General features: G+C 47.4%; 1 protein-coding gene across 4 annotated transcripts; it reads right to left on the bottom strand.

The window, feature by feature from the left end:
• Positions 1–92: 92 nt before the first annotated feature.
• ppp1r9ala (protein phosphatase 1 regulatory subunit 9A-like A) lies at positions 93–23,340 on the bottom strand. 4 transcript variants are annotated; one of them, XM_027027550.3, is made up of 20 exons: positions 23,187–23,340; positions 20,855–22,654; positions 11,586–11,718; positions 11,378–11,498; positions 10,462–10,566; positions 9,806–9,935; positions 8,833–8,988; positions 8,602–8,655; positions 8,104–8,333; positions 7,913–8,009; positions 7,717–7,816; positions 7,013–7,164; positions 6,536–6,830; positions 6,348–6,399; positions 6,187–6,258; positions 5,693–5,888; positions 4,283–4,327; positions 3,210–3,326; positions 1,977–2,165; positions 93–1,667 (listed from the first exon to the last, which is right to left on the bottom strand). In XM_027027550.3, the coding sequence occupies exons 2-20, from the start codon at positions 22,613–22,615 to the stop codon at positions 1,509–1,511; spliced, it is 4,164 nt and encodes a 1,387-aa protein (XP_026883351.3). In that variant the 5' UTR covers positions 22,616–22,654; positions 23,187–23,340; the 3' UTR covers positions 93–1,508. The 4 variants fall into 4 exon arrangements, with proteins under 4 accessions (XP_026883351.3, XP_026883353.3, XP_081569811.1 ...); XM_027027552.3 differs by lacking the exon at positions 4,283–4,327; XM_081713685.1 differs by having other exon boundaries at positions 20,855–23,335.
• Positions 23,341–25,369: the final 2,029 nt, after the last annotated feature.

The following is a 25,369-nucleotide window of genomic DNA, read 5'->3' as shown; positions in this document are numbered from 1 at the left end:
TCATAAAAGTGACTCAAATTGTAAAAAAAAAAGTACTCTATAAAAGTTACTGCTCTATTCGAGTCCTGAAAACACAAGACACAATGAAAAAGCCATCTTAAAATGAATTTATTGCTGCAGCTTATACATTTGTACCAGAGATATGATTGGCTACAGGAATGTGTGTCTGGTCAGGTGAGGGACTGGTAGCCAATCAAAACAATCCATTTATACAACAAGACAAACTACCAGGGGTGAGCCACTAGGTCGGCCCACATTTAGGATCAGTCGGGCAAAGTCGAATCACGTGAGGAAATGAAAATGAGTAACAACTCTTCACCCAGACTACACGTTCCCTTCTCAAAAGAAGAAACAAAATCAGCAAGATACAAAAGATGTACAGAACATGGGCAACTAGCCCAGTAAGAAAGCCTCACCCATAACCAGTGCAGTCAAACAGAAGCTGCAGCAACGTCTTAAAATTGTACTTTTGCTTTCTTAGAATTTGCAAAATTGTCAATTTACCTTAGCGCTATTCTACTCAGTAGAAAATTTATACAAAAGTGAAACCAATAAATGTTTGTTTTCCTTTACTTAAAGCTATGCTAGTTAATAGATGTATAAAACATTTGTACATTTAAAACCAATGTCACCCTAGTGCTTCCACTCATTGACTATACAAACCTCCAGCAAAAATAGATCTATACAGAACCACAGGACACACTTGCACTTAAAAAATAGATATAAAATGTTTAAAGCATTATTCATTCCACAATTTTAGTGGCATTTAAGTTTGAAAATAACCAACTTTGTCTAAATCATAAATCTCATTCCCTTAAAATACTTTGTGTGCTCAAAAGATACAGTAAAAATCAAATTGGTCTGCTAACATCAGCACAACGACATGACATTAATCTAAATGTCACACCAGAGGCTGTCTAGTAAAGTTCTCTGACCGATGCATCTGGCCCCCAAAAGGGTTTCAGTCTTGTCAGACCAGTACAACAGATAATGGTGTATGGGAATTAGAAATCTGTTTTTCCCCTGCATTCGTGCTTTAATAGGTTGAGCGTGGCTATGAGGGAGTAGAAGGACAGAGCACGTGGCTGCCGTCTGCCCCTGAGCAGTAAGGCCTAAGGTGAAGGATCTGCAAGGATGTTGCTTATTTTAAATGTTTTGCTCTCAAGCTATGAGTGGTGGTGGTGTGCTTCCCCCCTCCACATTAGAGTGCCACAGAGCATTTGGAAGAGAAGCTAAAATGACAGAACCCTCCCTATGCACGTTCTGCCTCGGCAACGCATGACGGACCGACTCCATGTTGAGAGGGTCATGCCGACCGGGCAAACATGTCTCACCGAGAGCACACCGCCCACAGCCCAGGCACAAAGCACGGTCACCATGGTCCTGCTCAACAGTAGTGTGTGTCGGGGCTTCAAAGAAGGAAGAAGGAGAGAGAGCGCAAGAAAGAATGGGAGAGAAAAAAAAAAAGAGGGGAAGACAGAGACCTAGAGAGAGAGTACACAATAGCCTCAGCAGACGGAATCACTGTTGGCTGGCAGTCTCCCGCTTCGTCTTGCTTCTTTCTCCCGTTTCTCGCGCTGTTTCTCCAGTTTTTCCTGTGCTTTTTTCATGTCCTTCAGCTTCTTCTTAATCATGGCACGGTCACTTTGGCTAGCAACGCCAAGTCCCTGAAACAGAAATGTGTTTCAAAAGAGAATTACGTGTACTCTATGTGTAGTGGCTTACATATCTATCAACATGAAGTGTGCGGCCTGACCCGTGAGCCTGTGGTTACTAGTGCTTCACTCTACCTACTCTACCAGAGGACCTACAGGAGCTAATGATGCAGTCTGCTAAAGACTGGAATTCCAGCCAAGCTTGAAGGTGAATGGTACAAAACCACATTTCTTGCAACAAAACACCTTAACAAATGAGTGCAACATCACGGTGCATCACATGAACATGTTTAATTAGAAGAGAAGCCAGGATCCACCCACTTTGAGTCTGTCGCTGTCCAGGTTCATTAGCTGCTGTCCATCAACACCCTTGGCCGTGAACTCGGCGGTGTACTGGTCCATATTCATGCCCATGAGCCAATGACAGACCTGCTGCGTGGTCCACTCGGAGACGGGGCGGGTCTGCCACTGGTAGTCCTTCCCCGCAGCGCAAGGCTCATCGTCCAGTGTCTACAGGATAAATACATGAACGACAGAACGATAAATAGATAGATAGATAGATAGATAGACCCCCCCCTCCTCCACACACACCAGCCTAATGCTGGAATTGGAGCAGTAGTGATTAGAAATGAAAGAGAGGGGAAAAGTAAAATGTCAATATATCATTTTTGTGATAAATATCGTTATATTAGAAAAACAAAAAAGGAATCCAAAAAAAAGATGTAGGCAGATAACTGGCTAGGGAACAGTTTATCACTGTAGCAATGGAAAAGCTGTTTTAAGCTGGGCTGCCCAGTATGGACAAAAACACTATATTAAACACTATATAATAAAACTACATATTGTAATTGACATACAAATCCTGCAAGTCTTGACATTATAGTGATTACGCTTCGAGATTCAGGGCAGCGATCATTCCAGACTTTTCTGTGCAGCTGTGACTGCAGCATTAGCAGGATTCGAGAGCAGCCAAAGCATAGAAAGACGTGCCATTCCCGCCACCTGCAGGGAGACTGGATCATCTCTGCACTACCTTGGCCTGAGCGGCAGAACACGTCTGCATCCACACACGCACTCACACCATACAGCAGGACCTTTTATAGTGCCCATACGAGCGCGTTGTCATCTCCTCTTACGTGACACGCAAGAGTCCACAAGGATTTAAAAAGGACATGCAAACATACAGCTCACTGAGAAGTCACAAAACATTGAGAAATCAAAGAAAACATACAGGAATATATTTGAAGGATAAAAGGTGCAACAGCCAACAGAAGAAGAGACTGGCACAGCAGTCCAAGCCGGTCTACGCCATCACAGCAGCCGGTGCCATTTCCACCAGCCTCACAAAGCGTGCACTCATACCCCATTCAGACTTCAGACCAAAAATAGCCCCACAGCAGGAACTATGGCCACACTCATAATGAGAGGGGCGGGAAACTTCCCTTGCTTCAGACAATTCTTGACCTTCGGCATAACCTTTATTGTTCTGCTCGGTACAAAACAGAGCAGGAGCCCAGGCAGCATGTGGGTGTGGGGTTGCTGGGAGCCACTCACCTCGCTAGAAGAGAAGGTTAGAGTGTGGGCACGGCCTGACAGGCTGGGCTCGGCCACTAGCCCTGCTAATTCTGACCTGGGACTGGCAGGACTTACATCATCTAGAATCGACCAGCTCTGGAACGAGTGGAAGAACACAAGCGCACGCACGCACACAGACACAGACAGAGACACACCCCCTTTGTAATGGCTTGACTCAGTATCTTAAATGTAAAGGAGAGCAGGCATTTTTCCATGCAGTGTAGGGCTGCCTGCAGTGAAAAACACCCAATCTGTTGAAACATGCTGGCCCTGAAAAAACGATAACTAAATGGTTTTCCAAAGTCAAAACATTCCTAATCATTAGTATAGGGGTCATTACATTTCATGCTGAGCTGGTATATTTTTGAAACTGAGTAGATTCAAGCAGAAAGATCTTCTAGACCCCGAGTTCGCATGGGAGTGTGTGTGAATGACCTCAAATTTGGATCCGTCTTTCTGCAGACTTTCCATAAAGACACGTTTCAAGAATCTGACGCAGCAAGTATTTTAGAAGTACGACAGGGCCAGCACAGACTACAGAGGGGTCACATTCAGGACTGCAGAGATGTCAGGACTACAGGAGGTCACGTTCAGGATCGCCCGGCATACAGAACTTAGCAGCAGGAGCGGGTCATGTGGCAACTATTCTATGTCTAATCGCAAAATCCAAGTGTGATGACATGAAAAAACAAATCACTACAGCATCAAGGCAAGGCAGAGGGACACAGCAGGCCGCATTACTATGGAAACGCAAAAGGTCCGATCCCACTCTAAATCACTGCAACAGCACTAAACACGGCACTGTTAAGAGGTAGAGTGTGCATGCAAGAAAACGCATTTCAGTAGGTACACAAGTTCAGGCACGAACAGGAGAGTAGTTCACTATGTGAGAAGGCGCCCACCCCCAGTGGCATGCACAGATTAACACCCAACACATCGAGACACAATCTTATTAGTATGGAATATTGAACACTCCTCTATGACTATTGTGTTAGATTTGACCTAGAAAATCGGACACCAATTGTCTATGCGTTGGGAGAAACATACTGTACCAAATCTAAGGACGGACTGAACAAAGAGGACCAGGAGAGGTTTTTCTGTTTGGAAAAAGGGATGCAAGTCAGTGACGGCATCAGGGTAATTACGGGAAGAGCTTCTTCCCATACGTTTCCGAAAACCCAAGAAAACAAGGCCCGGTGTTCGCAGGCATCCACGTCAGCGCGCAGATCCGGTTTCCGAAGCTTTGGCTCGGCCTTGATGTCCCCATGCAGCACGAAGGTGCCCGGCCACCTGCTGAATTAGTCAAGGCTACCTGAGCAGACGCGTCGTGAAGGCTCATTCTCGGAGGCTTGGGCCTGTGAATCCTCCCTCTCTCTCTCCATCCATCTTCCCATTCCTCCCTCTCATCTACCTTCCCTCCTCCAACATGCTCTTTCTCCCCATCCCTTCTTCTCACTTTTCTCCTTATCCCTCTCACTCTCCTTTTCTCCACCCAGAGTCCTCCTTATCTCTCTGTTTAACAGTGTCGGATAGCTTTGGGGAGGGGGTGAAAATACTCACGTACCGTAACTAATCAGTCTTGTTCCCATACACCAGCAGAAACTCCTCCAAACAAGCATTAAGGAGTTCTCTAGGACTGGCCAGTGAAGTCAAAACCTCTAAACCCCCTCACACTATATTTGGAAAAGCTCCAAAAACAGGAAATGTGTGGACACCAGTATGAAGGGAAATAATATTTTCTTCTGTTAATGTTTCTATGGTTACCAATTTTGTGGCATGCCTTTAGATCCCCCCTGATGGCCCATTTTGCATCTTAGAAATTTCTTTTGAACCTCATTTTGCCACCTAGTTTTTGCCTCTTCTCTCCAAACAACAAAGAGTGTAGGATGAGGGAACGCCAGCAGCTTTGGGCCAACACTTGGGTGTAATCTAGCAATCCATTACATTCCTTCACAACTGCAGCCTGGCACAGAAATAACCACGGAAGGGTACTGTGTTTACACAAGAGGTTGAGTGTTAACTAGCCATATGTACTTAAGCAGAGGTTATGGTTTTGTACTTTTGACTATTTTGAAATTGTAATACCTTTACTTAAGTGCATTTAAGAAAAAATGCTCCATTGCATTTAGGTCATTCACACTGAGTCAGAAATGTCTGTTTTGTGTTTCATTTCATTATGTTCTATTGGTTGCTATACCTTTTCTACCCAGCAATCTTAGTGTGATTCTACAGGTAACTGGGTATTCCTGTTTTACTTGTACACTACTTCTGAAGTCAGTCAATCAGTCTTAATGACTGCAGCTAAGGAAAACAAGTGTGGGTCACACTTTGTTTTACCCAACACAGATTAGGAGAATATAGCTCTCCTCTGACATACAAGATCAGGCCACTTGTGCCAAGCGGCAGTCTCCTAAACCGTGATTGGCCAGTGGCACCTGGGTGGGGCGGACTGCGGCGCACACCTTGTTCTTGCAGTCGCGCTGGTCACTGGGCTCAGGGTGGGCGACGGTGTTGGTCAGACTGCTGGAGGATGCGCACGGCTCGCGCTCCTTCTCCTTGTCACCGAACCAAGAGAAGGGCATGCAGGTGGGGATGGACGTCAGTGACTCGGCCGGCGAGACGTCGGCCCCGCGTTCGTCCAGCAGCTCTGCAGAGCCCCTGCTCACGAGAGGAGGGGCAAACACAGGCTGTGTCACACACCGAGGCCAGTGTCATTTAACGGTACTCATAATACTAACAAACAAGCGGTACGGACTTCGAATGGGATGCACTAGTATACAAACATCTTACAGTAGTGAGTAGTAAATATATAAATATATATAAAATTAGACTGAATTTCAGGCTTGTGCTCGATCTGGGAGAAGTAATAGGCATTCCATGTGCAGTAGTGTCAGTGCACAGCCAGGGGGCAGTAAAGCAGCATTCTGAGGGGGTGCAGATACACGGCTCCACCCACCTGCTGTCCAGAGAGGACCTCTTGGACTCTTTGTCGTGCTTCTTTCCTTTGCCTCCAGACTTCCGGAGGCCACTAGAGGAGAAGAGACGCCAGGGTGAGAGGGAGCTCGTCACGCTCCTCCGGACACAACACGCACCCTGCCGGGTGTTTACGGCACCTACCCAAAATCTGGGAAGCGCCTTTTGGATTTTGCTGCCCCGTCGCCAGACTCGTCTAGAGTAAAGACGACAAAGTCAGATGGGAACACGACAAATTTAACAAACGTGCAGAGAAGCTGGAGAACTTCGGTTGCCTGCTGTCAGAAAGTCGCTGTTGGCCTTTAACAAAACCTTTTTAAAAATGCATTTACCTTTAACCTCTTTGCTTTTTCCTTTGGACTCTCTCTTTTTGACATTTCTGAGAAAGCCGGAGGGGGAGGAGTCTTTGGGTGGGGAGAAGACGGGGATCTCCGCGCTGTCTGCAGGGGGCGAGAGTGTGGGTATGGCAGAGAGCTCTGTGTTTTTGGACCCGCCCACAGCCTGGCCTGGGCTGGGCTCGGCCGTCTGTCCATTCTCTGGGTAGGACACGGGTAGGGACAGACTCTCCTGAAATGACCTCCTACGGTGGGGAGGGATCTCGAGACTAGAAGAGGACTCCTCTTCAAACTAGAGACAGAGTAAAGACTCAACCTCCAAGGTACAAAGGCACAATATACAAAAATTCCCATAACTAATAAATCATTTATTTGAGGTGCAGACATTCACAGTATTGCTGGCACTGCTCATTAACGCATCACACGGTTCTACAGTTTTTCTTTTTTTTGGGGGGGGGGAAAGAGATTGTTGACCTGTGGAGGGGACGACGGCGAGCCAACGCCCTCTCGGAGTTTGTTGCGTGATGGCCGCTGCCGCCGGGCTTTCTGGGCCAGCTGACCTTTGGCCCGATGGGCGCTGCTGTCCAAAAGCTCGGTCTCAGGGACAGCGTCTCTCAAGTCAGCCTCTGAGAACAAGATGGTACATTGGATGATGACTACGACGACATGACCAATGAACCGGTGAGCCATACGCTGGTCCTGTATCCCACGCGTTTGAGTTCAGGACAGCAGCACTAACAGAAGCTGTAGGGGACGACGGACAGATGGGTTGTGTCAGTCCAGTTCTGTAGTCCGGATGTTTTTGTTTGGTTTTTACAGTCATACCTATTCACATGGCAATAATATGCAATCTTAAATACAGTGGTACAACCATAAACAAATACTGGTTTTAATAATAATACCATAGATGTGGGTATGATGTCCACACAAGTATAAAGAAGGAGGTACATGTACAGATAAATATAAATGTAAATAACGGAATCGAATACTTTACGACGATCTTATTCCATCATCAGCACTGTTCCACTCAAATTACAGGGCTGGCAACAGTAATCTGTTACTGGGGAAAACCAAGTGTTGGGATGGTTTTGATGTGACCTGGTAAATTTCAAAACAGAGAAGCAGGCTTGTTTGTGAAGGCACATTACGCCTTCTCTTCTCTGTCCTGGCCTGTTTACCCAGGAAGTCTGAAGACTTATTGTCCAACGTTGTATCTGCATCACTCCTGCTTTCTATTGCGGAGACCAGGGGCCTGCCACAGGATTCTAGGACTGCTACCTACCAACGAGAGAAAGGGAGAGAGAGAAAAACACAAGGTAAGCTAAACTGACACGGAGCTTGTCTGGGACAGCCACAGAACAAGTCTGTCCTCACCCTCTGCTGGAGGTTCTCTAGCTGCTCTTGGTACCAGGCGTCCTTCTCCTCCAGAGCTTTCTTCAGCTCCTCCTCCCTCTTCGTAAACTCCACCTCTCTGCAGGATGGAGGAACGACAGGTCAAAACAAGTGCAGGTCGGAGCTCGCATCCACGCATGCTGTGTCCACAGCGCAGCGCAGACCACACTCACTTCTGCTGATAGTCTTTCAATAGTTTCTTGGCTTTGGTGTACTTTCTGTCCATGGCCTCGTGCTGGCACTGCGTGTCAGCCAGCTCCTCGTTGAGGGCTTTGCAGAGGGCCTGGGTCTCCAGCCAGCTCTTCTCCATGTACAAGATCCTCTGAGAGTTCTCATCCATGCTCTTCTCCAGCTGCACCTCCTTCTCCACCCATGTGGTCTGCTGCTTCTCCGCCTCCCTCAGCTAAAAGACAGAACCGCTCAGAGTCCGAACAAGTGCCTGCTCTGCAATTCCAAACTCTTCCCCAAGTTATGCATCTCCAAGAAGAATTCCAAACTATGCTCTCGGAAGTGCACAACATGCTAAGAGATTCCAGACCACTGAACCAGAACTGCATTGCTGAGTTCTTAACGAGCTACATCCCAAGACAATCTAGACAGTGGGATTGGATGCACATGCATCTCAGTAACATGAATGTTAACATGTCAGACAAACCGTGGACATGCTGTACCTTCTCTCGGAGCTGCTCCAGTTCCGTCTCGGCTATGCTGTGTTTTTTCTGGAGCTGGGTGATTGAGAAAGTCAAGTCAAATCACAGGACCAACTCACCTTCCATCTGTCAAAACATCTGAACTTCATGCGTCATCACATCAAATATAGCAGACAAAGTTGAAGAACTAAATGTAACTCTCATATAACGTTATCAGGGTGCTGAATTGGCCTGCGGAGGGAATTCTGACACCTCTTTGAATCTGAAGCTGAGTTGAACCGTGTCCATGTTTGAAGGCAGGAACATGCCCTCGCTCTCGGGCAAATCGTACAGCTGCTCTGCCCTCTTGCCAAAGCTCGAGCTCACGATGCCCTCTTCCTCTTCCTCGTCCTCCTCGTAATGCTCATCCTGAAACAGACACACAGTGACGACTCCAGTGGGTAACTGGCCGGGCGGGGCCACTGGCGTTTCCTAGTAAATCAGACAGGAAGTGAATCAGTCCCAGAGGGGAAAGTTCAGAATGTTAAAACCCTGCGGACTCAACTAGCCACTTACTGTGAATTCACTGTTTTTATGTACAGGAAATGTACTTCCTACCTGTTGCAACAGGCTACACAGGCTGATGCAGTATTCTAAATATTAAAAACCAAATGAAAACCTGACAACTCGACTTAAAACAGTAAACAACTTGGTGTAAATAGTAAATAGTTGTAACTGAAGCCACTAGGCCAAAGATGAGTAAAGTGGAGACCCAGAACACCCTGGCAGCTCAGAGCCTGTAGTTCATCCAACAATGCTCGAGGAAAAAGAAAAGCATGGATTGCTGCTGATATGCTTTGCATAATTTACATATCTGCACGGGACAGAGCCGTGTGTGTGGCAGCAACGTCACACAGCGCCAGTTCTGTTCTCCCAAACCTGTCACTCCCTATTCAAATTTACAGCACCACGCAAAATATTTACCTTCCATTCCAACTACGAAGCAACCCTCCGACTCATCTCAAACCAAAGCCCTGCATATACCAGTCAGGCACCGTCCACGCAGGTAAAGACAGCCAGACAACAGCAACAAATCAACCCCGGCTGAGATCCTGAGTGACCCCCTGCCACGCCTGCCTCACTTGAGATGAGTTTCCAGAACTCGGGTCTTGCTGGTGTGGGCCTGAGCTCCAACACAGGACCCACTCCAGGCTGACCCGAGGCTGGGTGGGGGTTGCTCACTCACCTCCTCTGTGGACTGTTCATACGGATCCTCGCTCCCGTGCTGCCGCTGGTGTCTCTCCTGCTCCAGCGTCTCACTGATCAGCCGCGCCACCTCGCTCTGCGTTCCTGGTTTCTCCCGGCCAATCAGGAACCTGCGGATGCCGCCACTCAGGGGTAAGTAGGCGGGAGCCGGGGCATGGCTTAGGGCCGCAAGCATAAATGTGGGAGTGCCAGCATGTACAAGGGGTAACGTACATGCAAATGAGAGAGTGTGTGTGCGCGCATGTAAGGAGTGACACTGCCGTTGGTGCAAACTTGCATGCGGAGGTGTGTGAGACTGTGTGCCTACGTCCGTAATTCTGTGCCACGACCTGCTGGGTGACTGAATCCTTAATGCCATATAACAGGGCAAACAATGCAGCCTTGTTCACTATAGCAACCCTGGACTGGGCCTGTGTGTTCATCATTTGCCTGTGGTCAGACGTTACCATAGCGAGCAGTGCGCCGTGGATCACCATGGCAGCCTGGAGCGTAGCCGAAACGCTCCGAGAATTCCATGAGGGGGGGATCGCCAATGAAGGAGACTTCGGCCGCATCCCCATCTCTCTCCCAGGCAACAAACTTGTGCAGTGCCCCTCTGCTTAGAGTGTACAGACCATGCCCCTCCCCCGGCCTCACCTGACAGTGCCCTTGGTGTTCTTGAGGACGGTGGCAGCGAACAGCTGCGTCACACCCACCAGGCTGATGCCGTCTACCTCCACGATCTGGTCGTTCACCTGGATCCTGGACAGGAGACCAACGCAACGGTCACTACGCAGGGCTGTTAGGAACTCGCCATATACAATCAGTAGTGTTAACATACCTGGCAATATTTTACAAAATTTACTGAACAAAGGAGTAAAGCAAGCACAACATTCTTCATACTTATTCTTTTAAGTAAAAAAAAAAAACAAAAAACACACACCACATTAATATATATATACACACACACACACACACACACATATACATACATACACACACACACACACACACACGGTCTTGTAAGACCGTGTTAGGCAACCCCATATGTAGTTATCACGTCTTCTTGGGCCCCATTTATGGGAGATTTTATCTGCAGGGTTGAGTGGTTAACAAACCCTTCAACCCCCCCCCCCCAAATAAATACATTTAAAAAACTTATGACAAAGACATTTGATCTGATCCTAGATCTGATCCTAGCTCCCTTGTAGGGAAATATGTTTTTTTTTTGGGTGGTTTCAACATGTGAGCAGGGGTTTAAACATGACTTTGTCCTTTCAGACGGAAGAAAGATTCCTTTGATCAGTTTGATAAAAATAAATAAATAAATAAAACCCGAGTGGCCTTGTTTATGCTGTGGCCTGGAGGTCCATATAGTGGCTGCATTACAACCATACAGTCCTGCACTTGGGGAAGCTGTTTGCCAAACCCACAAACCCTTTGTGACCCCCCCCCCCCCCCGTCAAAACCCAACAACATCGCTCGGGTAAAAGCACCCTGCTCTCCACCACCCCCTGCAGGTGATGCTGCATTCATGCGTTACAGCTGCGGCCCTGCCATCGGCACGTCCTACCTGCCGTCTCGCTCGGCTGCGCCGCCTTCTGTGATGGTCTTGACAAAGATGCCGAGCTTCTCCAGGCCCTGGTCGGCCCCTACGCCCATCCCTATGATGCTGATGCCTAGCCCGTTGTCACCTACAGGGGGCGGCAGAGAGTCCCATCGTCAGCGCCCATGGGTCACCGGAACGCTCCTGGAGCGCGTGCTGAGGGAACCGCGCCAACCTTTCGCCATCTCCACTGGGAAGACGTCCATCTTCTCCACACGCTTCTCCAGCTCATACTCGGCCGAGGCCGCCACTGGATCCACCTCGTCGTTGTGCCGGTCGTAGTCCTCATTTGAGTAGGTGCTGAACACCTGGAAGACCAGATGCACACCACCATCTATTCAGAAGAAGCTCTCTTAGCACTGCAGACATTTGATTTTTTAGATTTTTTTTTAAGCAGAGTGGATGTTCTCTCATAGAAACCTAAACCTAATTTCAGGCCATCCTTTAACCTTGAAGAATGACTACTATAATTTATTACAAAACATAAGATGCGTGGTATAAATGCTCCACCCAGTGTCTCGGTGAAGTCAAACCTCTGATCCTTCACATCAACACCCCCCTAAAGGTAATGAGACGCTGGTAAGTAAAACAGGACAGTGGGGCGGTTCAGTGTCCACTCCCTGGCACGTGTTAGCCCCCTGGGTGTGTGCAGCTGAGGCAGGCGAACGCAGCAGCACTCCCAGCTTAGGGTGCACGTATGGCTGATTTAGCAGAAGAGCTCACATACTGGTGTAGCAGCCTCTGAACTACTGTGATGCTCAAGACACCTCTAAATTGAATGGCTGTGAGGTTGTTTCACAGAGAGCAAAACAGAGAGAGAAAGAAAAAGAAAAAGTGAGTCTGTGTCTCAGAATCACCATCATATCTATATTAATCAGAAGTCATTCAAGAAAAGCAGTCACTGACATGGTATGACTACACTGCGTTTCACCGGGCCAACTGCGTAGGTGTGCGTGCGTGTGTGTTTTTGCACGTGTATCTGGTTAAACCGCTCTCTACACCTGTGCAGGGAACGTTCTGTGAAATGACGACACTGTTATAAAAACCTCACAGTGCAGGAGACACTGGGAACATTGTCTCATTCTAATGGACCAGTCATGCTCTCAACACTCCCAGTACTTGGAAGCACGCAGAATAAGAACACAATCGGTTTCCGGCAACACAAGCTTCGTGAGCCGAGATCTGTAGAAACACAGACTCTTCAGATTACAGTAAAGGCAACAATCACTGCCAGTGCCCACCAGCAGACCTCCAGCCCACTCAGACAGAGAGAAAAAAAAACAAAACAAAACAAAAAAAAAAAACCTCAGCATCCCCCCGTTCCCCCCCCTCGCCTGCTTCCTCTAAAAGCATCTGATCTGTAAAGCACTCTCCAGCTGTTGTGCTACGGTAGATCCCAAAAATGACCTAAAGGCAGCAAAAGGCGAGAAAGAGCAATGTGTGAGGGGACCTGGCAGGAATGAGAAGGAAGAATTAGGATTAGTGCGTTTATTTGGAATCTTAACAGAGGGATGATGTAATGTCAAACATTTCCACTTGAGAGTTGGTGGCGGAGTTCCACAATCATGTTGGGGCTTGAGCACACACACACACACACACACACAGAGAGAGAGAGAGAGACACCTCTCTTTGTGTGGTGCTTACCCACAGACCTGAAACCTGTCTGATGTCTGTGTGCTTATGTTTGTAACTATGAGCATTAATAGTGGTTGGGGCAGGCAGCTTCTAGTCCAGCTTTCACTAAATAAGTCTATCATTATCATCATATGGTCCAATCAGTTTCCTGACCTTGGAGGAAATCTCCCGATGCACCAGTGGTGCGTGTCCTCCAGACACACACACCCCCTTGAAAAGCCCTCCTTCAGTTTCATCTGTCATCAAGCTGCCAGTTTGGACATGCAAAGACATTTTCAGCCCATCATCAGGCAGGATTCAGAAGCAAGGTTACGACACAGACAGGCCACTAGGTACACACACACACACACACACACACACACACACACTTCAGCTGAGGGCTCTTGCATGTAAACGTCTATTGGCTGCTATGACTGAGTCCTTTTGGTTCCTGAGGTAAATTCCCAGTGCACAAGCAAAATTTCACAGTCTCCAATGACATGGAAATTAACTACTAAAAAACCACACTGAAAAGTTATTTTCATGGGGGCAGGGTGCTAGGGAAAGAAAGTGAGTCAGAGTATTGGAGAAAGAGTGATTGCGATGGAGAGAGAGGAAAAAAAAGAGAGGGAAGGGAGCAAGAAAGACAGGAGAAAGGAGAATCCTGTTATTATAAGTGGATAAAAGGTAATAGCAGAGCATATGAGCATTTGATGGTTCCCAGGCTTTGGCTGAGCTCGGAGTACCACAGTGGTTTTGCTTGGCTCCTCTCCTCCCTCTTTCTTTTTCTTTTCTTTCCTATCCGGCTTTCCTGTTGCCACCGACTACTTCAGTAAACTGGAACAATGTTCTTTTTCTTTTCGGTAACCCAATCGTTGAGTCTCTGTCTTCACAGAAAGAAATGTTTCTCCTTAAAGGAGAGAGGGAGGGAGACGGGAAAAACAGAGAACAAGTGTGGCAAAGAGGACATGCGAGAGAGGGAGAGAGGGGCTCCGGTTACCTTTGAATGGAGCTCTCACACACCCCTGTCTGACTGATCAGGGCAGGCCCCGCCTCCCTGTGTACAGGTGAATGACATCACTGGCACAGGTCTCTGTTTAAATGCAGCGGGCTCACAGAGGCACCTCATCCCCAGGACAGGCAGAAACATCAACTGAGCTCAGGTGAGGTGGAGGACTATACCATTATACAAGTCCACCATCTGCTTCCAGCCAATCAGGCAGCTGCACGCAAATGTCAAACTGATGTCTTCCCTTTTCACAGCCAATCGGACGCGTGCTATTATGATCCCTCAGTGCAGAACTGTGGAGGTCCAGGACCCCTAGGGACCCGCTGTGTCGCAGCTGGGTGAGGGTCTGGAGAACACCGAGCTCCCGTAGCCAACCCTACTGGGACTCTTCCACTGGGTGCTCGGCTGTCCTGAGATTTGTGATGTGGCTGAAAAGGGTCACAGCTCCATCTGGTTCAGATCTGAAGCCACTGTATTACAGCAGAGAACCACCCCTCCTACGCCCTCCCTCTGCAGCTCCATGTTACTGTTCATTTTCAACTACAAAGGGCTCCTCCTACACACTTACACATGCACCCACCAAAATCATTCCAACCAAAACATCGGTCACACATGCACCCACACCCAGCGAGAGAGAGACAACCTGCACCGGCCTGCGTTATTTGGCAGTGTGAATGCAGCCATGGGAGTAACTAACCGAAACCAAGTGTGAGCGCAAGGAGATCGCTGGACCCTACCATGTCGCCCACACTCACTCTTACGCAGTCTGGAGTGGTACAGTCTGACTGTTCTGTCATCTCTGTGGGAAATAGGGCTCTTATATACAAAGCCAACACTGACTTCACACTGATAACGCATAACGCAGCTCATGACTGGGAGCCACATAAGACAGTGTGTGTGTGTGCTCCCATCAATACTGAGTGTAACTTACTATGTCTCATGTTACAATCCTAGAGTAATAAGATATGCAACGACAGAGCGGAGTGATGCAAGACTCACCTCACAGCTCCCAACAGTCCTTACCACAACTCATCTCCGACAGACCAGCCGGAAACCAACGCAGCCTGCATGATTCAGGATTTTTGGTTTTTAACAAAAACATGCTTTCGGGAGAGAATCATTTGCTCAATTGCTCTGAGCCGTTACACTGCGCAGAATGTGCGGAGATTTGCATTCAAAGAGTCCTGTCATGATTTTGCATACCCAGTAAGCGTCACTTATTCATTTTGCCTGCGGGTTTGTGGTAATTAGCAAAGCCATGCGGCTGGAACAAATTCCCAAGAAGGATTTTTTAAAATTTCCTTTTCTTTCTTCCTTTTTAAAAAAAAAAATACTTACAGCATATATCCAACACATGAATTTAAGCTGGAAAGAAGAATCTCCTTCAGTGGAGGATTTGCAAGGTCACAAGAAGGGAGGCTTTTGGTCGTGCACTCATGTTCCCTGTCGGATAGCGTCTCATTCTAGCAGATGTACCCTGCCTACAGGCAAAACGTACAAGGCTTATTTTTTGGACATTCAGGAAGACACTAATCAAAATGATGGTCTCTCTGTGCATTTCAACCTTGCTTGTGCACAGTCAGAGAAAACAAACCCAACTGCTCGTCTTCGAAAGCAATTCACTTTCTGTGAACTTTCCTGGAAATTCCTGCTGTTCGTGAAAAACGACAGAGCAAGAGGGAACTGAAAACGAAGAGGGCAATGATTCAAAGAGATGAAAAAGGAGGGAATTAGGACACCTCTCACTCGTCCAGGTGTTTGGATCCAAATCGGCCATATGAGGGAGAGCGGGACTGAAAGAGAGAGGAAGTGAGAAAGGGAGGGTAGAAAGCTCAGACACATTCCACAGGATAAAGAAGAGATAAGGAAATGGAAAAGACAACAGGCCTTGTAGAACACAGACCCAGTGGAAGAGGCACCCAAAGTGCCCCGGTCCTGTTTTCAGCTCTCACCAGAACAGAGGAGTGAAGGCAGAGAGAGAGAGGTGTGTAAAGTGAGTGTAAGGAGGAGACTGGAAGGCCCAAACCTTAGATGAGCTGTGGCAGAGCAGAGCAGCTGAAAGTGTGAGGGGTAAGTGTGTGGCGTGAATGGGGGCAAGTCAAGGTTGGGGGAGACTGAGCATGGTGGCGAGTGCTAGCTTAAATATATAGCACACACTTAACCTGCACAGGAGCTACAGAGGGAACATGTGCACCTGGCCAGACAAATACACTTAACCCCCCCCGCCACACACCTCCCAACATACAGACTCCAACCATGCAAAACCTCTTTAGGTCTTGGATGCGGGACCTGCATCACCCACCCTGCTCACCCTGTCAGGGTGAGCTAGAGCTCTCTCTCACAGCGCCATGCATCACTTACACCTCGAGCACAAACTCATGATTAAGATCAGCAGTGTCGGCGGATCCTGGCCCCCGATCAGGGCTTCTTTACACCGCCATGCTGGGCTACAGACAGGGGCAGGACCAGGCAGGACCAGGCGCGCACTAGACGCCCTGCAGGCCGGACACAGACGCCTCTTCTCTGACCGAGAGACAAGCTGTTGTTCGTCCCACGCTGGGTCTGATCAAATACACACAGTAACATTTCATATTGGTAAAACTTTGCCTGTGGGTGTCCAGTGTGACCACGCCTTATGTTGTGTGCATGTGTGTGTGTGCTTAAGTGTGTGAGTGAGCGAGCGAGCAAGCTTTATGTGGCTTTTGGGAGAGGTTAGCAAACTTCCTGGAGTGGATGGAGTGGGTGGAGTTATGAATAGCAGCAGGTGCAGTTCTGCCATTTTGAGTTGCACTATAATGAAGGAGAGTTGTACGTGGAAGAGAGAGAGACACATGCGCACACACACGCAACAATATCCTCAGGTAGACCCACAACAATACCCAGGGGTTAGCCAAATAAAAAAAAGCACACAGTGTTTGGTTCTCTAAACAGGATGAACACACCTTGCACAGCCTGGGACTGTGTAAGACTCCAGTAAGATCTGTATGAGGATTACAGTAGCCTGTTCTGCATCTGTTGGGCGGGTGGGTGTATGTGAGATTTTATATACATTAGTGTGACAGAACAACTGCAAGGGGCTTTTTATATAAATTATGCATTTTATGATTCTACAACTGCATTTAAAGTACAGTATGCACATAAGATGTTTGAACCATAATCCTGAATCATATAAGGAACATGTATAAGGTGTTAGAGATCTATACAGGAATTAGCATGAGGTTGTAGAGGAACATTGACACAGGACTTAGTATTGAAATTGGCCCACCCAGCTGCTCTCTGTGACGGAGGCCGTCACTAAGGAAGGTTAACCGTGAGCTCTGGCTCTTCAGTGGTCAGAGCTCACGTTTACCTCCTGTGAGACCTGGGTTCGAGTCCTAGGTAGAGTGGCTGACTTCAGCCTTCGTTACGCTCACACACCCGCATCAACACTGCACATAAGATTTTGTTTATTGTGTATAAATGAGATACGGTGCTAATTAATAAACACATTAACCCAAACTACCAGCTCTCAGCTAGAGCCAAATTTCCATGTGTTCATGATTAAGTCAACACACATAAAACGTAAACTTTAGTTGTAAACAGTTCTTCCAACTTTCAGTTAAAAGTAAAATCCAATCACACCTAATTCTTGCTCATACTTCATATTTTCAATCTATGCCATATTTTTAGCTTATGCTTGTTTTCAATAACGTGTTTTTAGCGCAGGAAGCACACATTTTCAAACATCCAGATTAAGCAGCTGTTTGCGACGGCACTTCAGAAGCGCTACACGAAAACATGATTTGGACGTTCTCTGTAACCAAACCCACTGTGCTGCTCGCATGGTCCCACGTAAAGCGGCATGCTAGGACAGATGGAAGAGAGGGTCCTCGCTATCCGCACTGGGCAGCCATGAAGGCTACGGGCATGTCGGGGGCAGCAATTACTCTAAGCTCCACTGCCCAGTGATTAAAAGCTCTCTTTGTTACTGTGAGGTTCTCGCTGTTACACACACACACACACACACGTTGCATTGAGAGCCTGTAACAAAGGTACCGGATGCCCCAGTGAACTGTACCTTCTTCACCACAGTCAAAGAACACAGAGTCACTGAACCTCAAGCTTTGTGTGTGTGTGTGTGTGTGTTTCAAACATTCACGCAAACCTAAACAGTCCCACATCTGAGGCCTAACATTTAAATCTAACCGTTAAATCGAACATTTAACACAACCAAATCAATTACACAGAGTTACAGAATATCAAAACATCTACATCCAATCTTCAGTCCCTTATCTGAGCTCAGGAGCAGAGCAGAAAGTCCAGAAGGATTTAAAGGCGTTTCATTGATCTCTAATTAACTAACTTATTTTTTCACTTAACTGTCATCAGACAACCGGACAGCAATTGCGCCAATCAGTAAATACAAATACCTGTGACACCTGTCAGTTTATCTAATGATATTCAGCACAAAAGAAGTGGCTCTACAGAACAGTGACTTAAGAGAAATGCCAGGCAGCAGTGTTTACGTGTTTACTTTGACTAGACTTCCACATCTTTTTAAAAAGGCCTTAAAGCAGCTTGTGTTGAGGATGCCACAACAACAGTGGGATCAGCACTGATGTTATAGAAAGCTGCCCTATGAAAATTAGCAATCCAACAGGCGTCGGAGTCTCCCTCTCTATCCATCACAGCATCCACACAATCCAATAAAGAACATTTATTTTTCCCCACAACAATCCAGTCCAGTCCAGTCTTTAACCATGTTGTATCAAGTGGTGTATCAAGTGGTGTTCAGATATTTTTTAGTTTTTTTTGTATTACAAGGCATTATCACATTTGCAATGTGTGACTAGATTATTTGGTCCATATCGCGCAGCTCTTCTCTTACACCTTTCATTGCAGTCTGAGGTAGCAACTGTCATCAAGGACAAGCCCTGCTTTTTACTGCGGCCCAAGGGCAGAGTTGCTGAGATGTTGAAGACCATGTTAAACATTACTGGAGCTTTCTAGACCTCCCAGACTCTAAATTGGCTTGGTCAAAGTATGCAAAACTAAACATTAATGAAATTCACTTGCATCCCGACCAGCCAATCAGCAACCGTTGGAGCTTTCCTGTTAAAATTGCACAACTGCTACTCTGCAACGTTGCTGAATCTGCTCTGAGCAAACACTCAGTGATAAAACAGTGTTTACCTTCAGAGGGCTGAAACATGGTCATGCTGCAACTCTCTCATGCTGGGACACGAGCTGCTTCCAAGACCAACCATCTCCGCGTTTCACAATGAGAGAATGAGTGTGTGAGAGAGAGCGGGAGAGAGGTGATGAGAGAATGTAACTGAAGTATTTCACCAGCATGAGGAAAGAGTTGTTCATTAAGGGGAATTGAGCAGAGCCCTCCTGAAACCTCGCCCTATTACCCCACACCACCAGTCAAGGTGCAACTCCTGAGGAGTCTCAGAGGAGCTATGGGCCCTTTGAGCTGACCCCAGATCAGCCTCCTACTCCGCACACACACGTTTTAATATGGTTAGATACATTTAATAAATGGGTCTCAGCTATATCTTAACTCATTTTGTCAAGATAGAACGTTTATGTACCATTGATGTACCGTGACATTTAGTGAACTGAGAAGCAAAAGGCTTTTCCCCCCCTCCCCCATATGTTCCTGCAAACATGCATTTTACGGTCTAGTGCACGGTGAAATCTGTTTTTCTGTCTCTGAGTGAAAGATTGACAGAGATACATCCCACAATTCTCTACAAACACACACACACACGATCTCTCTCACTCACCCACCCCCCTTTACCACACCCATGTTTAATATGGAATGCCCGCCCCAGATTCAGGTGCCTGCTTGCAGTCTGGCACCACACGCCTGCCGTTGCCTTTGACTCCCCTAATTCTCATAACATTCAAGAACAAACAGAAACCCGAGTTGATCATTAACGGCCAGTGTGAAAGGAATGCCAGAGTGGTGGAATGTGAGCAAGGACAGAATTCCTTGCTCCCGACGGAGGAGCAGGCGGGAAAATTGCCCAGAGCTGGAGAGAATTGGACGGGCAGAGCCTGTGTGTGGAAGAAGTGGCACGGAGTGAATCAGGGCCATATGCTATGCCCTGCTGGAGTTGGCACACGCGGCCACACCGCCCTCTGTGCCCTCAGCCCACACGCGGATGAAACTGGAATAGAGGTTCCAACATGTGCTTGTTTTCAATCCCTCCAAAAATCTTCCCGATTCCCGACTGCGCGCGCGCACACGCACACACAATAAAAAGCATGCATTATATGGAGAAGAAGTAGTACCCAACAGAAAACACATTGATAACTTTACAGCACAATAACCTACACCATGGGAACAGTGACATAACATTTCTGGATTATCTCGCATCATGCCAGGAGATAAAATCCGACATATGCATAAATATTACATTTGCAATTAGGTGTCCCTAGCCTGAAGCAGGCCAGGCCCTCGTCCTGAGACACTTGAGGACGCCAGCCTGAGTCCGGCCCAGCTAACAGCACTCATCTCAACACACGAGTGTCTTCTAATTGGCTGGCTGCATGGTAAAAATGCCAAACAAAGTGCTGAAGCATCCAGACCAGTGTGAGTACACATGAAAGAGAGAGAAAGAATTAAAACCGTCACTGTGCTTTTGATTTCCAACCTCAGACAAATGTTTCTGTCTGCTGCAAAGCCATAACAATAGAATGTTTTCAACAAACAGCTTCTAAACGAAAGCACTTGTGTGATCAGAAGAGTCTGGCACAAGCTGCCAATAACTGGTGTGCTTTTGTGACCGGGTGCGTCATACATGGCAGTATAAACAGTGCGTCATTCTTACCCGTATTGGTGCAGTAGAGAATCGGATCGTCCTCCTGGGAGACAGCTCTTCATCCTCTGAGAGGCCAGGAACTTCATCATACTCATCATCCTCATCATTGTCACCATCATCCTCCTCCTCCTCTTCCTCACTCTTGTCCCGAGTGCTTTCCGTGTCCCTGTCGTCCACAAACGCCGCGTTCTCAAAGCTATAAAATGTCGGAGACTCTTCGCCACTTTCATCCCCGACCTCTTGTTCGCTCTCTACCTCTTCATCGTACTGCCCAGTGCTGTCTTCTTCCAACGGCTCCGCTCTCGGTCCCCCCACATGCTCCTCCCTGACCTCTGCACCCTTCTCCAAGGCGTCCTGAGGCGTTGGGACTGACGGGGATATACTCTCAGCTCCCCGGGTAGTATCCGCGCTGGCTTCCTTCTCCAGGATCGCTTCTTCAAAAACGTCTTCTTCCACCCTGTCCTCGTCGCTCTCAGAGGACTCGTTCTGGACCACCACCAGCTCTGCCCGGACCACCCCTGCCCGCGCCGGGTCTGGGCTCACCGGGGACTCCAGGAGCGGCCTGTCGGTTGACGGGAGCCGGTCCGCCCCCGGCTCACTCTTAGACACGTCAGGACCCTTGACCCGGTTGTAAAAACTGCCGACAAAAGCCTTTTGGTCTTTGGGAGGAGGACCAGCGGGGTCGTGTTCCTCACCACGCGGACGTGGTTTGACAACGGCGCTGCTCGAGGACGAACGTCTGAACGGGTCACAGAGAGAGGGAGGTTCATCACAGGTTCTGGCCGTGGGGGCGAGAGGTTTGTGTGACACTGGAGAGACCTGCGAGCCCGATTCGAATGTAACGTCATTGCCCGGTGTGGCTGAATTTTGGGGGGAGTTAACCGATTTACAATCATCACTAGGGACAGCTGGTGTTTGTGAGTGGTCATTGAAAGGCGAGGTTGGTTTGGGAGTGCTTCTGCGACCAGGAGCTGGTGGCGGTGATCTTTCAACAGGGCTACACAACTTCTCCGCTGTTTCAGACGAAGCCACATCACTGTCCGTCAACAAATGCTCCAGCCTGCGGGACATGGGGCCTGCATTTAGTGATAATTTACTGCCCGGTTTTGAGTCTTCCTCCCCCTGACCCCATTCCTGCAGCCCTCGGTCCAGTGAGGTAGAGCGCCCATCTGCTTTACCAACGCTGTGGTTGCTATTTTCCGGAGTTGCAACTGATCTCCTGCCCCTTTTTTCCTCGCTCAGACTCCCCTGGGGCCCGCGGCCGGGGGCCCTGCTAGGGGGTGGCCACTCCGCTGCGGGCTGCTCCTTTATACCTCTCTCAAAGAGCTTTCTAGTCACCGAGAACTTCTCCGCCAGAGCCGCTTTGTCTATCTCGGCATCGTCCCCCTTCGGGGCGCGTTCCAAGCTCGGCGGCTCCAAGCCGGTAGGGCTGCTCACGCTACTTTTGTGCGTGCCGGCTGGGAACTTTGGCAGCGAGCAGACCTGAGACGCATCCGTTTTTAGAGCGGGTTTCGCGTCCGGACTCTCCTGCTGCTGCTGGCCGTCCAACTGCAGGAAAATGTTTTTTATCTTGTTCACCCGGTTGCCGAACGGTCGCCCCCTCGTGTCCTCCCGGGGGTCACTCGCTCCATTCGCACAGGACCTGGAGGCGCTGTTGGGCTTAGTCCCATCAAAAGAGCACTTAATGGCGTGGAAGTCGGACTTGTACGCGTTTCTGTGAGGAGACGCACTCCTCAGCGTCCTCTCGCCTTTGCTCTCGGCACTGATCATTTTCACACACTTTCGGCTCAGATCTCACACGGCGGTCATCTGCAAAGCAAACACACCCGTTTGTAGACTTGGTGCCACACTGTGTGTGTGTCTTTGCTGCCCATTTGGAGCCAAGTCCACATTAGTTACTGTCGGGCCGACACACTACAGTATGGTTATGCTAGCTGGGTTACCTCTCAGATGGACGAGTTTAGGCAGGCATACAATGAAGTTAGGTACTCAATATTTCGAGAGGAAAAAAAAAAAAAAAAAACCTTCCACCGATTCTGCCTCATTAAAGTTACAAAGCGGCGAAACACGTTATCGTTTAATGAACCAACGTAGCTATGAATCAAATGTTTTAGACGACATTAATCCGACTGTTCGACATCAAAAACTGGCAAAATTAGCTATAAAACTAACCACTGAAAGCCTGGTCTATCACCATAAAAAGCCATAAAACACTTTTTATTTCTGAAAATGAAGTCGCAGTGGGAATGATTATTAGCCGGTGTTCATGGCCAAAGTTGCTAACTAAGTAGCCAAGTTTCTGTGACCGAGTCGTGTACAAAGACGAGCCGAAATCTCCCACCTCCTAACGGGTGCCGACCGGCAATCAACGTCTCCCCGGTGTCCTCGAAATAAAAAGCACACTGGCGAACTTGTCATTCCTCCACCGCCATCGCTCCTTCCCCGTCCTGCCTTCGTCTATCCTTAAAAAAAAAACGTACTGACAAACCTGTCGCGCACAGCCGCTCGTGCCCGTGTGGCGCGCGACGAGAGCGCGCGCACGGTCGCATTCCAGGGCTGCTGGACCCGGCCGCGGAGGGAAGCCCGGGAAAGCCAAAGATTTATGGAAAGCCAAAGTGGTCAAATGTCCTCTCAAACGAAACGCGTTTTATTTATAAAACACCGCAAAAAGCGGCGTTTTGGACGCTTTTACGCCGCAAAATACATTACTAATTACTGTATTTTCCCATCTTTTCTTAAATTGGCTCCTATCTCCCATTGATTTTTTGCTTGTGATATCTGGTGTCTACCAGAGAATGGGATACACTTGAGTCTTGGTTGCTCTCAAGGTTTCTCCATGATCTGAAAGGAGTTTTTCTTTGCTAATGTTGCCTTGTAATTGGACTCTGAACTATGTACAGCTGGTTTGTGATTACACCTGTAATGAAAAGTACTATACAAGTAAATTTGAACTGAATGATACATGGGCAAACTCATGAAATTTTAAACCAGTGTAATGTGTGAGCATCTAGTAATGTGAGGTCACCTTAACAGAGTGGCAGTGAGAATCAAGTCCATCACAGCTATGTCTAAGGGTGAAAGTGCTGTAATTGAAGTGCACAGAGGACACAAAGTCACCAAACCAGACAGAATAAAGTTGCTGCTGGTCTAATTAGTAAAATCTCCAGCCCAGTCTTTCAGCCTCTTCAGCAGGGTGGGTGAGCATACAGGTGAGGCCTTTGTTTTCAAAGCTCCCACTGCTCAAATTTGAATAAATAATCAAAAAATAAAAAAAAACAACTCAAAAGCTTTGTGACCAGGCAGTTCTTGAAGCTTTGAAAGTCCCAACTGCCCAGTGCTAGACTTGGAGCAAGGACACAAGGGTACAAAACAGGGATACTCCAAGACCAAGAGCGTCGTTATCCATATTCACTGTTTGGCATCCCTCTGGAGTTTGTTGTGATAACTCCTTCCCCATTCATTCAGTTTTAACCAGAAGTCCAAAGTCAGCAGTTGCTATAATGACACTACCAACCCGAACCTCTGATAGCTAGATAGGCAACAAGCTCAACACAAATGTTAATTTGTTCCTGCAAGATAAACTTGCTTCCAGTCTAGCGCTAGAAACAACTCATGACTGGTCAATTACACCTACCTTTGGGTGAGCTCTGTTTTGCAGCCAATTATCAGTTAGCTAGTTGTAATTGGTTAGCATTTTACCAGTTTAACAGACTCAGCAATTAACTCGTTAATTTGGATTAAATTACATCGGGTCATGGATTGTCGAGTGCTGTCATTCTGTGTCCATCTACGAGGCAAAATTAAATTCCTGCTCGCCATCTTCCAGCTGTAGGAAATGTTGCTAGCTAGTTAGCTAACTAGTTAGCCAATTGCCTATTTAAAGTAATTGCCCATTTAAAGTACGATATTCAAAGTATCTAACCATGGTCACTACTGCTAGGTCGACTAAAATTATAGCCAGCTAGCTAACCTAGCTAGCTAATAAGTGTATGAATAAATAAATTCTTGAGTGAATGAACACATACGTGAATCCCAAAAATAAACAAACTTGAGCACTGGTTCATCAGCCGATTAACATCTGTAGTGAACTGGTCCGATCTGACCTTGTTCGTCAGTGATTGGGTGAAGAAAGTTCAAGTTTATTGGCTGTCAAACCAAATAGGAGGAGCTCATTATCATACAATTAAACGGCATTTTAAACGGCACTTTTTTACAGAGTTTCAACTGACATATAAAGGCGTAAAATACGGCGTTTTTTATTGTTTTTTTGCGGCGTATTTTACGGAGTAGTGAAAAATAATGCCGCTTTTTTCTGCGTTTTACAAATAAAACGCGTTTCGTTTGAGGCGGATTTTGACCACTTTGGATTTCCACAGTTTCTCCGCGTTACGCGCGAAACTCATTTCATCATACACCGAATGTCCTTTTGTTATTTAAGGGATAGAGGCAAAGTGAAGAAACAAAAGTTAACTTTGCAACTGGAAAATTTTCCCGCTTCTATTTTTGCTTTTGTAATTTGCGTTT

The sequence above is a fragment of the Electrophorus electricus genome, chromosome 4 (genome assembly GCF_041902795.1).
Source record: "Electrophorus electricus isolate QZ-2024a chromosome 4, ASM4190279v1, whole genome shotgun sequence".
NCBI lineage: Eukaryota > Metazoa > Chordata > Actinopteri > Gymnotiformes > Gymnotidae > Electrophorus > Electrophorus electricus.
Note: the sequence above shows the minus strand (reverse complement) of the source record. Positions and strands in the feature narration are given on the sequence as shown.

Excerpts from the sequence above, each read along its gene's own strand:
- ppp1r9ala (XM_027027550.3), bottom strand. The coding sequence starts at position 22,615 with ATGATCAGTGCCGAGAGCAAAGGCGAGAGGACGCTGAGGAGTGCGTCT. Across the intron at positions 8,989-9,805 it reads ATGAACAGTCCACAGAGGAG|GATGAGCATTACGAGGAGGA; the intron begins GTGAGTGAGCAA and ends TGTCTGTTTCAG. Across the intron at positions 6,831-7,012 it reads CGCCGTCGTCCCCTCCACAG|TTTGAAGAGGAGTCCTCTTC; the intron begins GTCAACAATCTC and ends CTCTGTCTCTAG.